Genomic DNA, 16,868 nt, shown 5'->3' with positions numbered 1-16,868 from the left:
GGGCCGATTTTAGGATTTTTATTTTAGGGGTGCTCAGCCACCAATATTATTATATAAATAAATAAAATAAAAATGTTAACTACAGTGTAAGGTTAGGCCTATATACGAACAATGACAGAGCTTGAGTTAAATGGGGTGGCCAGGGGTTGGCCAAGGCTACTTTAAGAGGACCATAGTCGATGAAAAAAAAAACAATGTGAAACCTGTATCAAAAAAGCATAAATGATTTTCATGATTGTTGATTCCTAAATCATGAATCACTATGATAAACCTTAAACTTAACACGGAGGCCCTATTTTATTGATCTAAGTGCATGGTCTAAAACGCATCGCGCACAGTCTAAAAGGGTATGTCCGAATCCACTTTTGCTAACGGCGAGAAAAATGGTTTGTCCCCTAGCGCAAATGTGTCTGAAATGGTGTTCTTATTCTTGTTATGATTAATGGGTTTGTTTTAGGCGTAACGTGCAACAATATTTGCATTTGTTTAAAGCAACACATTCAATTACTTACTAGGCTACAGGTAAAGCAGCTCTTTACACCTTCTTTCTTCTCATAATCAGTCCTCATTCATGTCCAAGAGACTCAATAATAATCTTTAACATTTAATCCTTTAATTTTTCAAAAATCTAAAAAGGTTTTGTGCTATCCATGTGTGTAATAAGCAAACGCGCATAATCATCTCATTTATAGGCGCATAACTAATGCGCTATTTAAATAACAAAAACAATATTGCCATTGACTTTAGACCGGAGGGGGGGGGCTTAGCCCTCAGTGATGTCAAGAGAGCATTATTATGCCTTTTTGTAAATTGGGACCAGTATTATTATTACCATATTAATAAACTCATAGAGCCTACATATATAACTCTCCCATACAGATGCAAGCCCTTATGATTTTTGATTTAACTTAAGTCAAAAAATACAAGAATTACACAGTTGTTTTCATAACATACTGTAGCATGTATATCCAGTTTCATAAACCTCAACCTGCACTGAATCTAAATATGACTGACATAAATCATGCGACACCTTTAGTTCTTTATTGGAAAATTAAAAGCTGTTATATTTTGGAACATCATAAGTCTAAGTAAATAATGGAATGATGTTTATTTTAGGGGCTAATAACCTGTATCGTAACTATGAAACTGCTACATTCACTTTATTCATCATCCCTTAACTTACCTGTCTCTCGAACTCTTTCTCCACTTGTTTGCTCTCCCTGTACTCTCCAACATTTCAAAAACGCTATATCCATCTATAAAAAGCAAACAAGACACTGAATATTGTTGATTTGTATGTTACATTATACAAAAAAAATTGTGGGTTAAACTCAGAATCATTATGAATGACAAATTTCTCAATGACACATTGAAAAACTTTAACGTTATATTCTTGTAAGCATCATATAATTCAAAGTCAGTATTATTAAAGGCAAAAATATAGACTTTATATTTCAAAATGTCATTTATAACGGTAAAATAAAAACGCCACTGCTTCAGTTTGCAAAGCAATTTTGAAATATACGAGGGTAACTAGACCGCACATTTTCTTATATTTTGTAGACATGAATACACTCATACAGGTAAGTAAACAAATTAAAACATCATTAATTTTGAATCAATTATTTTTATTAATAAATAAAAGCTTTAATTTTAGGGTGGCTAGATGACAGACAGGGTCCTTAAAAGGGTCTAAACCGCCCCTGGGGCCAACATGTGCCTGAACAAACCTCGTTTTCAGACTGGCTCACCAATGGGTGCACAAATAGTCACAAATGCATTTAAATAACAACGTGGCACTGGGCGTGAAAATGAAACTGCGCTGGGCTAAAAACGTCTCGGGTTACGTAGGTAACCCTGGTTCCCTGAGAAGGGAACGAGAAGCTGTGTCGCCATAGCAACGCTTCGAGGAGCGCCTCGGCATGACTGATCTGAAGCACGTGTGACACATAATCAATAATTTAATGATTGGATATAGGCTGGATGCCGTGCGGATAAAGAGGTATAAGAAGGCATCCCACACAAACATACTTGCTACCCAGTGCCGAAGCAAGCGCTTACAGGGATGCAGGGAGTATGGCATGAAGACGCAGTGTCTCGTTCCCTTCTCAGGGAACCAGGGTAACCTTTGTAACCCGAGACGTTCCCTTTTCGAGGAACTCGAGCTGCGTTGGGTGAGGGTATGCCCTGATGTTCATAAGCCAGTCAGATAGCATCCACTATCCATCTGCTCAGAGTCTGATTGGTTGCCGGTAAACCTATTCTGGGTGAACCTATTATGCTCGCACAGGACACACAAAATTCAGCTTTTCCCGGTCCGTGCTCCTGAATGGGGAAGGACAAAGGGCCTGCAGAACAATGGGCCTTGGCGATCCTGCTACAAACTCAAGACCTGCAGGATATACTGACAGGGCCTGAAGGTCCCCCACTTGCTTTAAATAGGTAATAGCAGAAGGAACACAATCTTAAAGGCCAGAAACCTGTCTGGCAAAGTATCAAGTGGCTCTAACAGAGCAAACAAGTGCCCTTCCAGCACGACCTCTAGGTCGCAAGTAGGCACCCTAGTGTGGCTAACAGGTTGCAACCTGCGAGTGCCACAAAGAAAGTGAGCCACGAATGGGTGTCTACCCACTAATGAGCCTTCCATAGGAGTATATTAGGCAGAAACCGACGCAATATAAACCTTAATGGTGGAAGGAGTAAACGCATCAGAGAAACTCTCCTGCAGAAACCTCAGCACTATGTTGACGGGGCAGATAACTGGGTCTGACAGAAAAGCGGAGCACCAAGTGGTCTCTGCAACGTCTGCACCATGGAAAAGCACACTGGGCAATGTGTGGTGTCCTGGGATGCAAACAGATCTACCTCTGCGCGTCCAAATCTCTTCCAAATATGGTTCACCACATCTAAATGAAGTCTCAACTCCCACCAGAGATGTCTGTTGTCTCAACAGGGTATCTGCCACATTCAGGTGGCCTGGTATGTAGACTGCCCTCAGAGAGTCCAGAAGTGTATGGTAGGAAAAAAAAATGTTGCCACCAATACCTTTAAGGTGGAGTAATCATATGGGCTCCACAACCTCAGTTGGTAACATTACATTCTTCCAGAGGAGTATGGTAGGCAGAAACGGCTGCCACCTAAACCTTAATGGTGGAAGGATTTAACCCAGCAGAGAATTGCTCCTGCAGAAACCTCAGCATCATGTCGACAGGGCAGTTGACTGGGTCAGTCATGTGAGCTGAACACCAAGAGGTGAAGTTTCTCCACTATAGGGCATAAGCTTCCTTGTTGAGGGAACTCTGAAGTAATCATCTGGTTTCCACAACATCATTTGGGAGCATAAGGTCCTTTCAAAGGAGTATGGGAGTATGGTTAAGGGTGGAAGGGGTTAAACCAGCAGAGAATCGATGCTGCAGAAACCTCAGCACCACATCAACAGGGCAGTTGACTGGGTTTGTTAGGTGAGTTAAACCCCAATAGGTGAAATATTCTCCACTTAAGAGCATAGAGCTCTCTTGAGGGTTGTCCAGACGAGATATGAGGTCCTTCCAGAAAGAGTATGGTAGGCAGAAACTGCTGCCATCTTAACCTTAAGAGTGGAAGGAATTAAGCAGAACCCAGCAGAGAATTGCTCCTGCAGAAACCTCAGCACCACATCAACAGGGCAGTAGACTGGGTCTGTCAGGTGAGCTGAAGTTTCTCCACTAAAGGCCTAAGCTTTCTCCTTGAGGAAAGTAATCATATGGTCTGGAGTAATCATATGGTCTCCACAACCTCAGTTGGGAGCATGACATCCTTCCAATGGAGTATGGTAGGCAGAGACTGATGTCACCTAATCCTTAAAAATGGAAGGAGTTAAGCCAGCAGAGAATTGCTCCAACAGAAACTTCAGCACCACAACAACAGGGCAGTTGACTGGGACTTTCAGAAGTAAAGTATGGTCTCCACAACCTCAGTTGCGAAACCTGAGCCTAAGAGCCTGGCCCCCTCAGAGGCCAAAGCGACAGCTACCATATCTCTGGCAACTTTCTCCAGAACTTCTGTGGCAGAGTGATTGGGGCAAGAAGAGAAAGCCACATCGGGCAGTGTGTGGTGTCCTGAGAAACAAACAGATCCAACTGCGCATCAAAATACTCTCCAGCTGTTAGTCACCACATCTGGCTGGAATCTCAACTCCCCGGGAATGGGCTTTGCCTTACAGGGCATCTGCCATATGCAAGTGGCCTGGGATCCATACTGTTGTCAATGAGCCCAGTTTGTCCAGAGACCACAAATGCCATTATCCCAAAATCAATAATGTTGTATTTTTGTCCCTCTCGGCTTTCCATAACTGTACTCCAACCTGTAAGGGATGTGTCTGTTTTCAGCATCACACACCAGCAGCGCACACCCAAAACAGTCCTTAGGATAGAAACCAAAATTTTCCACAACAATGGGTGACTTTGATTGCAGACCTCCTTAGAAATTTATTTAAGAAACCACCAATATGATGTCTGTCTAGACAAGCACATAATGGCTCCTCAGGTCTAGAAGGAAATGGGAGTCCAACCCATACCATCATCATTTCCAAAGCAATTTCAGTGCCATAGCCGATGATTCGGCTTCCATTCGGATTTCGACCTTGACGGCCTTCCATAATCACACCCCAACCTGTGAGAGAAGCGTCTGTCGTCAACGTCACATGCCGACAACCCGCACCAAGCACAGGACCTTGGGACAGAAGCAATGACTTTCTTCATGTTACCAGAGCACGCAAACAACGGTACGTGACTTTGATGATGTGAGACGGGTTTCCCCTGGGGAAAAACATGCCTTGTCTGAGCAGAGACATAAGCTCTAGTGTAGGGAATCAGTCCTCGGATCTTATTAAATCACAATCTGTCTCAGTCATAGCATAGGACTGAGCTGCATCACTGAACGATTACAAATCCCTCCTTTTTTGGAACAATAAAGCAATGGCTGTAGGTCATCATTTCTCTCATGTGGAGGTTCTACAGCCTCCTGCACAAGAATGTATACATGCTCCCCACTGGAACCAGCTGTATGCAGTTCCACCACATGCAGGTACAGGTTAATTGCGGCTGCCTGTGGTACTATGGGAAACAGGCACCAAAAATGAGGTATGAGCTGCTTCGCTTCAATAAGAAATAGTGAGTGCCACGAATTAAGACGTTAGGCTGTGACAAGCAGATACATACATAGTGTACACATACAGGTGTAAAAACGTAAATATATACATATATTATTATTCATCATTGTTATTATTATGTGTATGTACATATAATACCTTCATACTGTAAAAAGAGGAGGCTTCACATGGAAACTGCACGTTTAGCCTTAAACAGTAGGCAGATTATAAAGATGATCCATCTCTCCAGAAATAGACAGCTGAAATATATGGCTCTCACACAGGGTGCCTTCCTGCTCCGGCAAGAGAAAGAGAGGAAGTCCGCCACCTGCACGGAATCATATCGCGACCCCACGAGTACAATCAATGCTAAGAAGCGGGATCGCAGCCACGAGCCCAAGCTTCCTAGAGAGCAAGAGTGCAGTCACCGCTCTGCCTCGGGCGCGAGCCTGAGATATCCTTCTCGAAGCGCAAGGCTGGAGCGCAACACGTGCACGGGAATGCTCCCAGTGCACGCCAGGTTTCTCAAAAACCAACTGTGCGTGCTGTGCTCTAAGACACATAGTCATGTGTATCCTTGTCAGTGATATCTCACTTCTTGAAAACTTCAGATTTATGTAAACCTACACGCAGTCACTTGCTAAGGCACTAAAAGCAAGTGTGTTTGTGTGGGATGCTTTCTTATACCCATTCTCCGTACGGCATCCAGCCTATATCCAATCATCAAATTATTGATTATGTGTTACACATGCTTCAGATCAGTCACGCCAAGGCGTTTCCCGAAGTGTTGCTATGGCTATGCAGCTCGAGTTCCTCGAAAGGGAAACAACTTGTGTCGCACATTGCTCTGCACAGGCGCAGGTGCAGTACATGATAGGGCCCTAAGGATTTCTGGAAAAAAAAGGAATTTAGCCTATTTAAAATAAAAAGTCACAGTTAACATCTTCTTTTCTTATTTAGTTAACTTTATTAAAAGAGACTTCAACAGCTAGGCCTAAGATTAAATGCAAGAAATTTTTTTACATTCGGTTAAGATAATCAATTGTTCACTATTATAGGCTACATACTAAGACAGCTATGCTGAAACAGGTTTATTTGTATTTGTCCCTAACCAAAAAGACGCAACTATGAACTAATTTTGCTCTGGGCACGCACACTATGGATCAGTAGGGCACACGTCGTGTGTTAGGTTTTCAAGTTCAAGGTGACAGTCCAATTCAACACAGTTAATCTTATCACCATACAGTTAAAAGATTACATCAAAAGCATGGCGTTAAGTTTTAAGCCCTATCTATTGACTTATACTTTATTAACTCCTTTATTCACCTTATTGGAGTGTTCCACAAATGTTCCCCTAAAATGGCCTTAGGACGCCCATGTAAATGGCATCTATAAAAATGGAATACAATGAAAGTTAAAGCAAATGTAAGAATAGACTGAAGTGCCCTCAGGACAATTACAAACTTATTTAATATTCATGATCTACACCCATAATCTCAAATCATTAAAATCATATGAACATGCATTAGCACTGCATTAAAACTCAGAAGCTGCACAAAGCCACATATTTAGATACAGATATACACTAAGGTAAGTCAATCTACAAAACACCTGAAGCAAAATATAAATGAGAATATGAATAAGAACATTGGTGGAGAAATATAAAACCTATATTTTAAGAAACATGTTTCTTGTCAAGAATAAAATTCACTTTATTTTGACATTTTAAATAATATATACTGCAAAACTTTGTTTCCCTAAGACTGAATGGGTCTTCGTCATATTAACCAGTGCCTTATGTTGTTTTTTTCCAGATCAACGCCTGCAAACACCTGGAAAATGAACTTAACGTCTAATTATGTGGATGGTTATGAGGAAGCTTTAGTTAAAAACATTGTTATAGTTTTTCTTGGAATTATCATTAATTCTATTAACGCAATGTTTGTGGTCACTTTCTTTGCCAATCCAATATTTTCAAGAGACTCCAGATATATTTTATACATTAACCTTGTAATGAATGACATGATTATGATCTTTGTGTCAGTAGCGCTCTTTGTGATGAGCTACACTTTACAACTTGTTAATTTCCCATTGTGTTGCACATTGTTGACTCTTGTTTCAACAACCTTTATGATAACTCCATTGAATCTGGCTGGCATGGCCATTGAGCGTTTCATTGCTATCTGTAAACCACTGCATCACCATCGGATTTGCACACCACAAAGGACCTACATCTTTATTAGTTTTTTATGGTGTGTAGGAGCCATACCTTCACTGACAGATATCATTATTTTATTTTCAACACAGACTGCATCTTTCTTCAGGTATCCTGTATATTGCTACCCAATAGTTGTGTTTCCTACCAAACTCCACAAGGATCATTTGACTTATTCACAAGTCATTTATATGTCATTAGTGTGGTTCATTTTGATTTATACTTACTGCAGAGTTTTGTTCACAGCAAAAAAGGCAACTTCACGAGGAGCAGCAAATAAGGCTCGAGACACAATACTGCTGCACGGTGTGCAATTACTTCTTTGTATGCTGTCTTATATTTCACCAGTTTTGGATTATGTTATCATATCTAATTTTCCTGCATATACAACTACTTTACTTTTCTTAGTTTATCTGCTCACAAATATTATTCCAGGATTACTGAGTCCTTTGATTTATGGTGCTCGTGATCAGAAGTTTGCGAAGAAAATAAGGGAACGCTTTACATGTAAAGTCTTTATTTTAAAGATTGTGCCATCATGAACAATTTTATTTAATCAAATAAAGTGAAATTATCTTAATTATCTTCATTTTTGACATACATTTTTAAATACTGTGCCAACATAAATAACATTTTATTTTTTATTTATTTACTAGAATTCTTTTCAATAATTGTTTGTAATTTAGGTGCTTTTATGACAATGATATATGATCTATCATGTATCGGTGTGTATGATAGGCTATTTAAATCAAATTTAACAGAAATGAATTGTTGATCAATGTTTATACTTGTAAAAGTGTATTGTAAATATTATAAGATGTTTCGTGATACTAGTGTTCTGTCACAATCCTATATCCTATCCCCCTACATGTTACTCACATACAGTATGTAATTCCAGAGAGAAAGAGCAACCTTTTATTTTGATTGAATATGCCTTTTTCCTGTGCATTTGCATTGTTAATGCCTAGCAGCATTTCAGACAGGGACTGTGTGTGTTTCTCTGTGTATGACTGCAATTTCACATACTGTCAAATGTCAATATTGTTACTCTACCGTGGTAACACAGAATTAACTACAGTAAATCCGGATTTTCAGCTATAGAAGACCCTTTGTACAAACTTTGGACACCAAATGTACTTTCAATCTAAAGTATGTTAAAGGATAATTCCGGTATTTAACACTTTGAGTCTCATTTCTGGTTTGTTTTGGATGAACTACAGTGATGGACACAGAAATTTTGACAATGGGTCGTGTCTTGAGTTTTTGACTCATTTAGAAGCGTCTCTTGACTGCTTTAGAATGGAAGTCAATGGCCATGCACAAACATGTCATTAAAACAACACTTAACGTTCATTTTCAAAACTGTACTACTCACCGAGTGGTGCGTGGTGTTCGTTGATGATTAAAAACAAATTGTGTAGCGAAATACAGTTTCTGTCGTGTTTTATTTGGCATTTTGTAAAATTCCATTTAGTTTTCTTGGAAGACTCATTGCTCGCTGATATATCACTCCGCCGCCGGGAAACAGAAATAGGTCTGTTTATATGTGGTTGTAGTTTTTTCGCTCGGTTTCTCTCAGAATAAATTTTTCCCATATTTGTAGGGCTGGACCAGAATATTTAAATATTTGTTACGTGGGTCGACATTCGATTTTCAGTTTTGAGATTCGAATATATATATAAATATTTTACAGCGTTAATGCAGAGCTTTTGCCAAGCAGGAAGTGCGCTTCACGCCCCCGCACGATAGGTGGCGCAAAGAGACCAACATCCATAGCCAACAGCCACCAAACGCCACCAGTGGAAGAGATCGCCTCGAATGGAAAGCGCGCTTCCTGCTTTGGCATTCATGCTTATAGTGTTGTAAATAACGTTCGGTTTCTTGCAAAAACTGATTGATTTGCTTCACAAGACGTCAATATGTCACACGGAGTTATGGGGGATTACTGTTGTATTGGATATATATGCTTTAGCTCTTAAAGTGTGCGGATCGGTTGACTTGCATGACTGAGCACTGGGGTTTCTGCAAAATATCTTCTTTATTGTTCTGCTGATGAAAAAAAACATATTGGATATTGTAAGTGTTATAAATAAACAAACTTGATTTTGAAAATATGCTACCGTTTTATTACAGTTTGTTGAACTTTGTTCATTTATTTTCGTTGTTTTATTTAAATAGCCTACCCTTTACGTTGTCAGTAATTACTGTGCTGCTTATTTCTGATACGGGAGTGTTTGTTTGTTAGAAAAATGTTAGGCTACCTTATTAAAAGTATTGCTCTTGTGTTTTGTTTCACTAATGCTGTTCAGGCAGGACGCGTGACAGGCACGCCGCTTCCGGCTTGCGCTGTTCTGTAGTATTTTTAAAGTTTATTAATTCTAAACGTGTCGCGTGTCCGTATTGCACGAAAAAAATGTACTACACTCCCTTAGGTCCGCAGCAACACATCCGCCACATAATAAAACTGTAGACAGACACACACACAGAGAGATTCCTGCCTCTATTAAAGAGAAAAATATGTTCAGCCCCTCCTTCCGAAGCTTCAAATATTCAGTTTGATTTCTACTAGAGCTTCGAAGCTCAAAATTTTTTATTCGGAACAGCCCTACATATTTGATGGCTCAGTGACCAGCTTTAGGTTTGAAGTTGAGCTAGATTGTGACTGTCTATACGCTAGACACCGAGCGTACTTGTATGGCAAAGTGGTTGTTGCCATCAAGTGGTCGGGAGTGTGCTAACGCTTCAGACTCAAATATAGAGCGGAAGTATATACGCGGTTGTGAGGTATCTGAAAAAATAGTTCCACTATAGCAAATAACACGGATTGAAATCATACATTGCACCAATATATTTGTTTTTAATCATCAACGAACACCACGAACCACTCGGTGAGTAGTACAGTTTTGAAAATGAACGTTAAGTGTTGTTTTAATGACATGTTTGTGCATGGTCATTGACTTCCATTCTGAAGCAGTCAAGAGACGCTTCTAAACGAGTCAAAAACTCAAGACACGACCCATTGTCAAAATTTCTGTGTCCATCACTGTAGTTCATCCAAAACAAACCAGAAATGAGACTCAAAGTGTTAAATACCGGAATTATCCTTTAAAAAAGGTCGAAATATGTACCTCAGCTGTGACTGGGGCAGTACCCTTTAAAAAGGCCCTCAAATGTACCATTAGGTACAGATATGAATATATTTGGTACCATTATGTGCCTTTAAGATACTAGTATGTAACAAAGGTACTAATACAGGGCTCCAGACTTACTTTTTTCTTACTTACTTGGAGCACAGTGGCCCCCAACTGAATATTTTAGTGGCGCAAACAGAAAATTTAGGGGCACACACCATAATACTTTCCACTGTATTAATAATAAATACTTTGATGATAGATGCAGAAATTACAATGTGCTGTTTAAAATTCAGTGTCACATTTTATTGTGCACTTTTGTAGATGCAACGTAGAAGGTACACTGACATTTTTTATTAAAAAGTATGGTATACTTAAAACTATATCCCCCTCTATACATTAGCCACTTACAGTGCCCATTCCCTATCCTTGTCACACTCATTGGCCTGCCACAGATTCCGGATTCATTGACACGTCCCTTTCACGTTTAACGTGTAAAAAAAGGTCAAATTTACTGGATGTAAAATTCAGTCGCACACTCTCAAATTTTGGGGGCAAAATGCGACCATTTGGGGGAAGTCTGGAGCCCTGTAATATGAACTCTGTAACACTTTACAAGATTGTATTAGTAAACATGAGTAAATGCTTTAACTATCATGAACAAGTTATGCATTTCCTGGTTTCAAACCATGACCTTTTGCCCTGTTGCCACAATGCTCTACCATTGAGCTATACAGAAGCACTTATCTGAATCACAAACTGTGGTTGAAACTAAAAATGGGTGGATGAAAATATTATCTGAGATAACTGAAAATAAAAGAAAACACTGTTATTATCACAGGTCGATTCTATGATTTTTATTTTAAGGGGGCTCAGCTACCAATATTATTATATAAATAAATAAAATAAAAAATGTTAAATATAGTGTAAGGTTAGGCCTATATACGAACAATGACATAGCTTGAATTAAATGGGGTGGCCAGTTGTTGGCCAAGGCTACATTAAAAGGTCCATAGTCGATGAAAAAAAACAATGTGCAACCTGTATCAAAAAAGCATAAATGATTTTCATGATTGTTGTTTTCTAAATCATGATTCACTATGATAAACCATAAACTTAACACAAGGGGCTCTATTTTAACGATCTAAGCGCATGGTCTAAAACGCATGGTGCACAGTCTAAAAGGGTGTGTCCGAATCACTGATCTATATAAATGACTGGATTGCGCATGACGTCACACTTGTGAAGCCACCGCGACGCCATGTTGGTAAACCCAAACGTTCTATTAAATCAATGGACGTTATCAGATTTTAATGATAAAACATCACTTTACTCGTCTTCGTTTTTATATGTGAAGTTACCCTGTACATTATTACAACACAAACGTCCTAAGCATGTAAATAGTTATTTACTAAAAGTTGTACATTTTGCGTTTTAATCAGTTATTATACATTCATCTTTATTACAGTTTCAGATCAGCAGACAGACCGCAGCATATTTAGTATTGATGACAATAAACGTGCTCATTCTGAAATCGAAATAAATAATCATGCTTTGTACCGTATGTGCATGCAATGATTTAATCTTACAAGTTACCTAAACTTATTTAGAGAAATAACGCTGACCGTCACCGTGTAGCTGAATGTCAAAAAAACTTTATTTATACCCGTGTCATTAACAAATGCAGCAGACACACTCACCTTAACGGGTTTTTATAAATCCATTATCCTGCCCGATTAAAACATAAACATTGCAAATAACACCAGAATTAACAAATAATTTACATACACATATCCTAAAAATTAACCATGTGTAACTGATACTGATACTGATGTGTAAAGGGGGTAAATTTTGATCATGATTTTGAATGGAAGTCAATGACGCCCTCTGCCGGTTGGGTATACCAAGATGGCCGCTCGAACTCTGCGCTGGCTTCACCTCACGCAGTTACGTCAAGCATTCTATGCGCAATCCAGTCATTTATATAGATCAGTGGTCCGAATACACTTTTGCTAACGGCAAGAAAAATGTCTGTGTGTGTAAAAGGCAAACGCGCTTTATCATCTTGTTTATAGGCACATAACTAACGCGCTCTTTAAATAACAAAAACAATATTGCCATTGACTTTAGACCAGGTTTAAGTTGGTCAATGCAGGGGCGGTTCTAGGATTTTATTTTAGGGTGGCTTAGCCCTCAGTGATGATGTCAAGAGAGCATTATTATGCCTTTTGGTAAACTGGGACCAGTATTATTATTATTATTATATTAATAAATTCATAGAGCCTACATATATAACTCTCACATACAGAGATGCAAGCACTTATGATTTTTGATTTAACCTAAGTCAGAAAATACAATAATTACACAGTTGAAGTCATAACATACTGTAGAATGTATCGCCAGGTTCATATACCTCAACCTACACTGAATCTAAATATGACTGACATAAATGCTACATTCACTTTATTCATCATCTCTTAACTTACCTGTCTGTGATCCCTACAGTCTCTCGAACTCTTTCTCCACTTGTTTGCTCTCCCAGTACTCTCCAGCATTTCAAAAATGATATATCCATCTATAAAAAGCAAACAAGACACTGTTGATTTGTTGTTTGTGAGTGCACTGGGTTTGTTAACTGTTACATGCCAGGTGTGTTTGTTTGTTTGTGTGGGTATCCCCGTTCGTGTGTGTGATGGCGGTGTTTACAGACATTTTGTGGGTTAAACTCAGAATTATTATAAATGACACATTTCTCAATGACACATTCAAAAACGTTATATTCTTGTTAGCATCATATCATTCAAAGCCAGTATTACTAAAGGCAAAAATATAGACTTTATATTTCAAAATGTAATTTATGACGGTAAACTGAAAATGCCACTGCTTCCGTTTGCAAACCAATTTTGAATTATAAACGCGGGTAACTCATATTAGCTCATTTAAGATGTCAAATTTTCTTAAATTTTGTAGACATGAATACACTCATACGGGTTATTAAACAAATTAAAACATCAGCAAAAATACCTTATATAAACTTCTACGCAGGATATTTTATGAAACAACGATTTTGAATTTGCAGCGGGCTCTCTGAAGACGTGCAGCATAGGCGCTCGTGCTCTACTCCAGTGACGGTTACCACGCATGCGCAGAACAGCAGAACATATTAAACAGCTCATAAATTATTATTTTTTTTTTTTATCAAAATATCCTGCATTTTGCTTTATTTTCATTATTTATTTCGAATAACTTATTTTTATTAATAAATAAAACCTCTAAAATATATATATATATATATATATATATATATATATATATGATAAAGCTTTAATTTAGGGTGGCTAGAAAGATGACAGACAAAGGGTCCAGAACCGCCCCTGGCGCCAACAATGCGCTTGACCAAGCCTCGTTTTCAGACCAGCACGCCCAACTTTAATAAGAGAGAGTTCAACAGCTAGGCCTAAGATTAAATTTAAAAAAATGTTTACATTCGGTTAAGATAATTAATTGTTTACTATTATAGGCTACTTACTAAGACAGCGATGCTGAGTCATGTTTATTTGTATTTGTCCGTAAACCAAAAAGACACAAACATGAACAAATTTTTCTCTGTGCACACACACTATGGTTAGGTAAGGCACACGGTGTGTGTCAGGTTTTCAAGTTCAAGGCGACAGTCCAGTTCAACACAGTTAATCTCATCACCATACAGTAAAAAGATCACTTCAATAAAAACATGGTGTTGAGTTTAAGCCCAATCTGTTGGCTTATAATTTATTCACTCCTTTATTCACCTTATTGGAGTGTTCCACAAATGCCCGCCTAAAATTGCCTAAGGACGCCCATGTAAACGGGATCTATAAAAATGGAATACAATAAATGCAAAAGCAAATGTTAGAATAGACTGAAGTGCCCTCAGGACAATGACGAACTCATTTAATATTCATGATCTACACCCATAATCATTAAAATCATATGAACATGCATTAGCACTGCATTAAAACTCAGAGAAGCTGCACAAAGCCACATTTAGATACAGATACACTGACTAAGGTAAGTCCATCTACAAAACACCTGAAACAAAATGTGAATGAGAATATGAATAAGAAAATTGGTGGAGAAATATAAAAAAATATATTTTAGGAAACATATTACTTGTTAAGAATAAAATAAGATTCACTTTATTTTAAATTGTAATATAATATATTTTGCAAAACTTTGTTTCCCTGAGATTGAATGGGCCTTTCTCATATTAACCAGTGCCTTGTATTTTTTTCTAGATCCTCGCTTGCGAACACCTGGACAATGAACTTAACATCTGATCTAGTGGATGGTTATGAGGAAGCTTTTGTTAAAAATATTGTTATAGTTTTTCTTGGACTTATCATTAATTCTATTAACGCAATGTTTGTGGTCACTTTCTTTGCCAATCCAATATTTTCAAGAGACTCCAGATATATTTTATACATTAACCTTGTAATGAATGACATGATTATGATCTTTGTGTCAGTAACGCTCTATGTGATGAGCTACACTTCACGATTTGTTAATTTCGCATTTTGTTGCACATTGTTGACTCTTGTTTCAATTACCTTTATGATAAGTCCATTGAATCTGGCTGGCATGGCCATTGAGCGTTTCATTGCAATCTGTAAACCTTTGCATCACCATCGGATTTGCACACCACAAAGGACCTACATCTTTATTTGTTGTTTATGGTGTGTAGGAGCCATACCTTCACTGACAGATATCATTATTTTATTTTCAACACAGACTGCATTTTCCTTCAAACCTCCTGTTTTTTGTTACTCACCAATTGTGTTTCCTACCAAACTCCACCAGGATCGTACGACTTATTCACAAGTCATTTATATGTCATTAGTGTGGTTCATTGTGATTTATACTTACTGCAGAGTTTTGTTCACAGCAAAAAAGGCAACTTCACAAGGATCAGCAAATAAGGCTCGAAACACAATAATGTTGCACGGTGTGCAATTACTTCTTTGTATGCTGTCTTATCTTACACCAGTTTTTAATTATGTTATCGTATTTTATTTACCTGCATATACAACTACTTTAACTTTTTTAATTTATCTGCTCACAAATATTATTCCAAGATTACTGAGTCCTTTGATTTATGGTGCTCGTGATCAGAAGTTTGCGAAGAAAATAAGGGAATGCTTTACATGTAAAGTCTTTATTTTAAAGATTGTGCCATCATGAACAATTTCGTTTAGTCAAATAAAATCAAATTATTTTAATTATCATCATTCTTGACATACATTTTTAAATATTGTACCATCATAAATAACATTTTATTATTATTTATTTACCAGAATTCCTTTCAACAATTGTTTGTAACTTAAGTGCTTTTATGACAATGATACTTGATGTATCATATATCGGTGTGCACAAATGATAAGCTATTTAAATCAAATTTAACAGTAATGAATTGTTGATCAATGTTCATACTTGTAAAAGTTTATTGTAAAATTAAGAGATTTTTCATGAAAAATGGTCAAAATATGTGCACTAGCTGTTACTAGGGCAGTACCCTTCAAAAAGGCCTTAAAATGTACCTTTAGGTACAGAAATGTATATATTTGGTACCAATATGTGCCTTTCAGGTGCTGGTAAGCTCCCTTTGGTACTTTGAAGGTATACTAATATGAACTCTGTAACACTTTACAATAAGATTGTATTAGTAAAAATTAGTAAATAACAATGAACAGTATATATTTTTTCAGCATGTATTCATTTATGTTATTATTTGTGTTAATACAGTTTTTCCTGTTATTGTTAGTTCATAGTGCATTAATTAACATTAACAGTAACAACCCTTGATTTTATCACTTTATTGGTAAATCTCGAAATTAACATGAACTAAGATTACTAAATGCAGTAGAAGGATTTGTTTATTGTTAGTTTACTGTAAATAGTATATTTACTAATTGTTCACAAATGAAACCTTATTGTAAAGTTTTACCATGAACTCATTAGGTGCAAAGTTGGACTTTTTGAAAGGGTACAGCTAGGGTACATAATTTAACCATTTATTTCTGACAATAAGACCAACTTTAAAGCAACTTTATTTCAAATTGGGCTGTTACACGTTAATAAAAAACTGCACTGTAAAAAAATTCTGTAGAAATTACAATGTTATTGCAGCTGGGTTGCCGGAAATTTACCGTAGATTTACGTTTATGTTATTTACTAGCAAGAGTTTGTTCAAAGTTAAATAAATTTTAAATATTAACAGGTCTTTATCTTCACAGAATAAAACTATACAATAACAGCCTCATGCAAAGCATTCTGGGAACCAGAAATCATCATCAACCTTTTTATAATTAGTTACATTTATATAGCGCTTTTCCAGTGCTCAAAGCGCTTTACATAT

General features: G+C 37.5%; 3 protein-coding genes across 3 annotated transcripts in view; all 3 read left to right on the top strand.

Moving 5' to 3' along the window:
- The window catches only part of LOC141282386 (uncharacterized), a 219,013-nt gene that overhangs the window by 107,119 nt on the left and 95,026 nt on the right, over positions 1 to 16,868 (top strand). The gene's annotated exons all lie outside the window — the stretch shown is intronic.
- LOC135769855 (odorant receptor 131-2-like) lies at positions 6,968 to 7,885 on the top strand. The gene has a single exon (XM_065279384.2). It carries the CDS (start codon positions 6,968 to 6,970, stop codon positions 7,883 to 7,885), a length of 918 nt encoding a protein of 305 aa, XP_065135456.2.
- LOC135769854 (odorant receptor 131-2-like) lies at positions 14,777 to 15,694 on the top strand. Its single transcript, XM_065279382.2, has one exon. The coding sequence runs from the start codon at positions 14,777 to 14,779 to the stop codon at positions 15,692 to 15,694; it is 918 nt and encodes a 305-aa protein (XP_065135454.2).

The sequence above is a fragment of the Paramisgurnus dabryanus genome, chromosome 7 (assembly GCF_030506205.2).
Source record: "Paramisgurnus dabryanus chromosome 7, PD_genome_1.1, whole genome shotgun sequence".
Taxonomy (NCBI): Eukaryota; Metazoa; Chordata; class Actinopteri; order Cypriniformes; family Cobitidae; genus Paramisgurnus; species Paramisgurnus dabryanus.
Note: the sequence above shows the minus strand (reverse complement) of the source record. Positions and strands in the feature narration are given on the sequence as shown.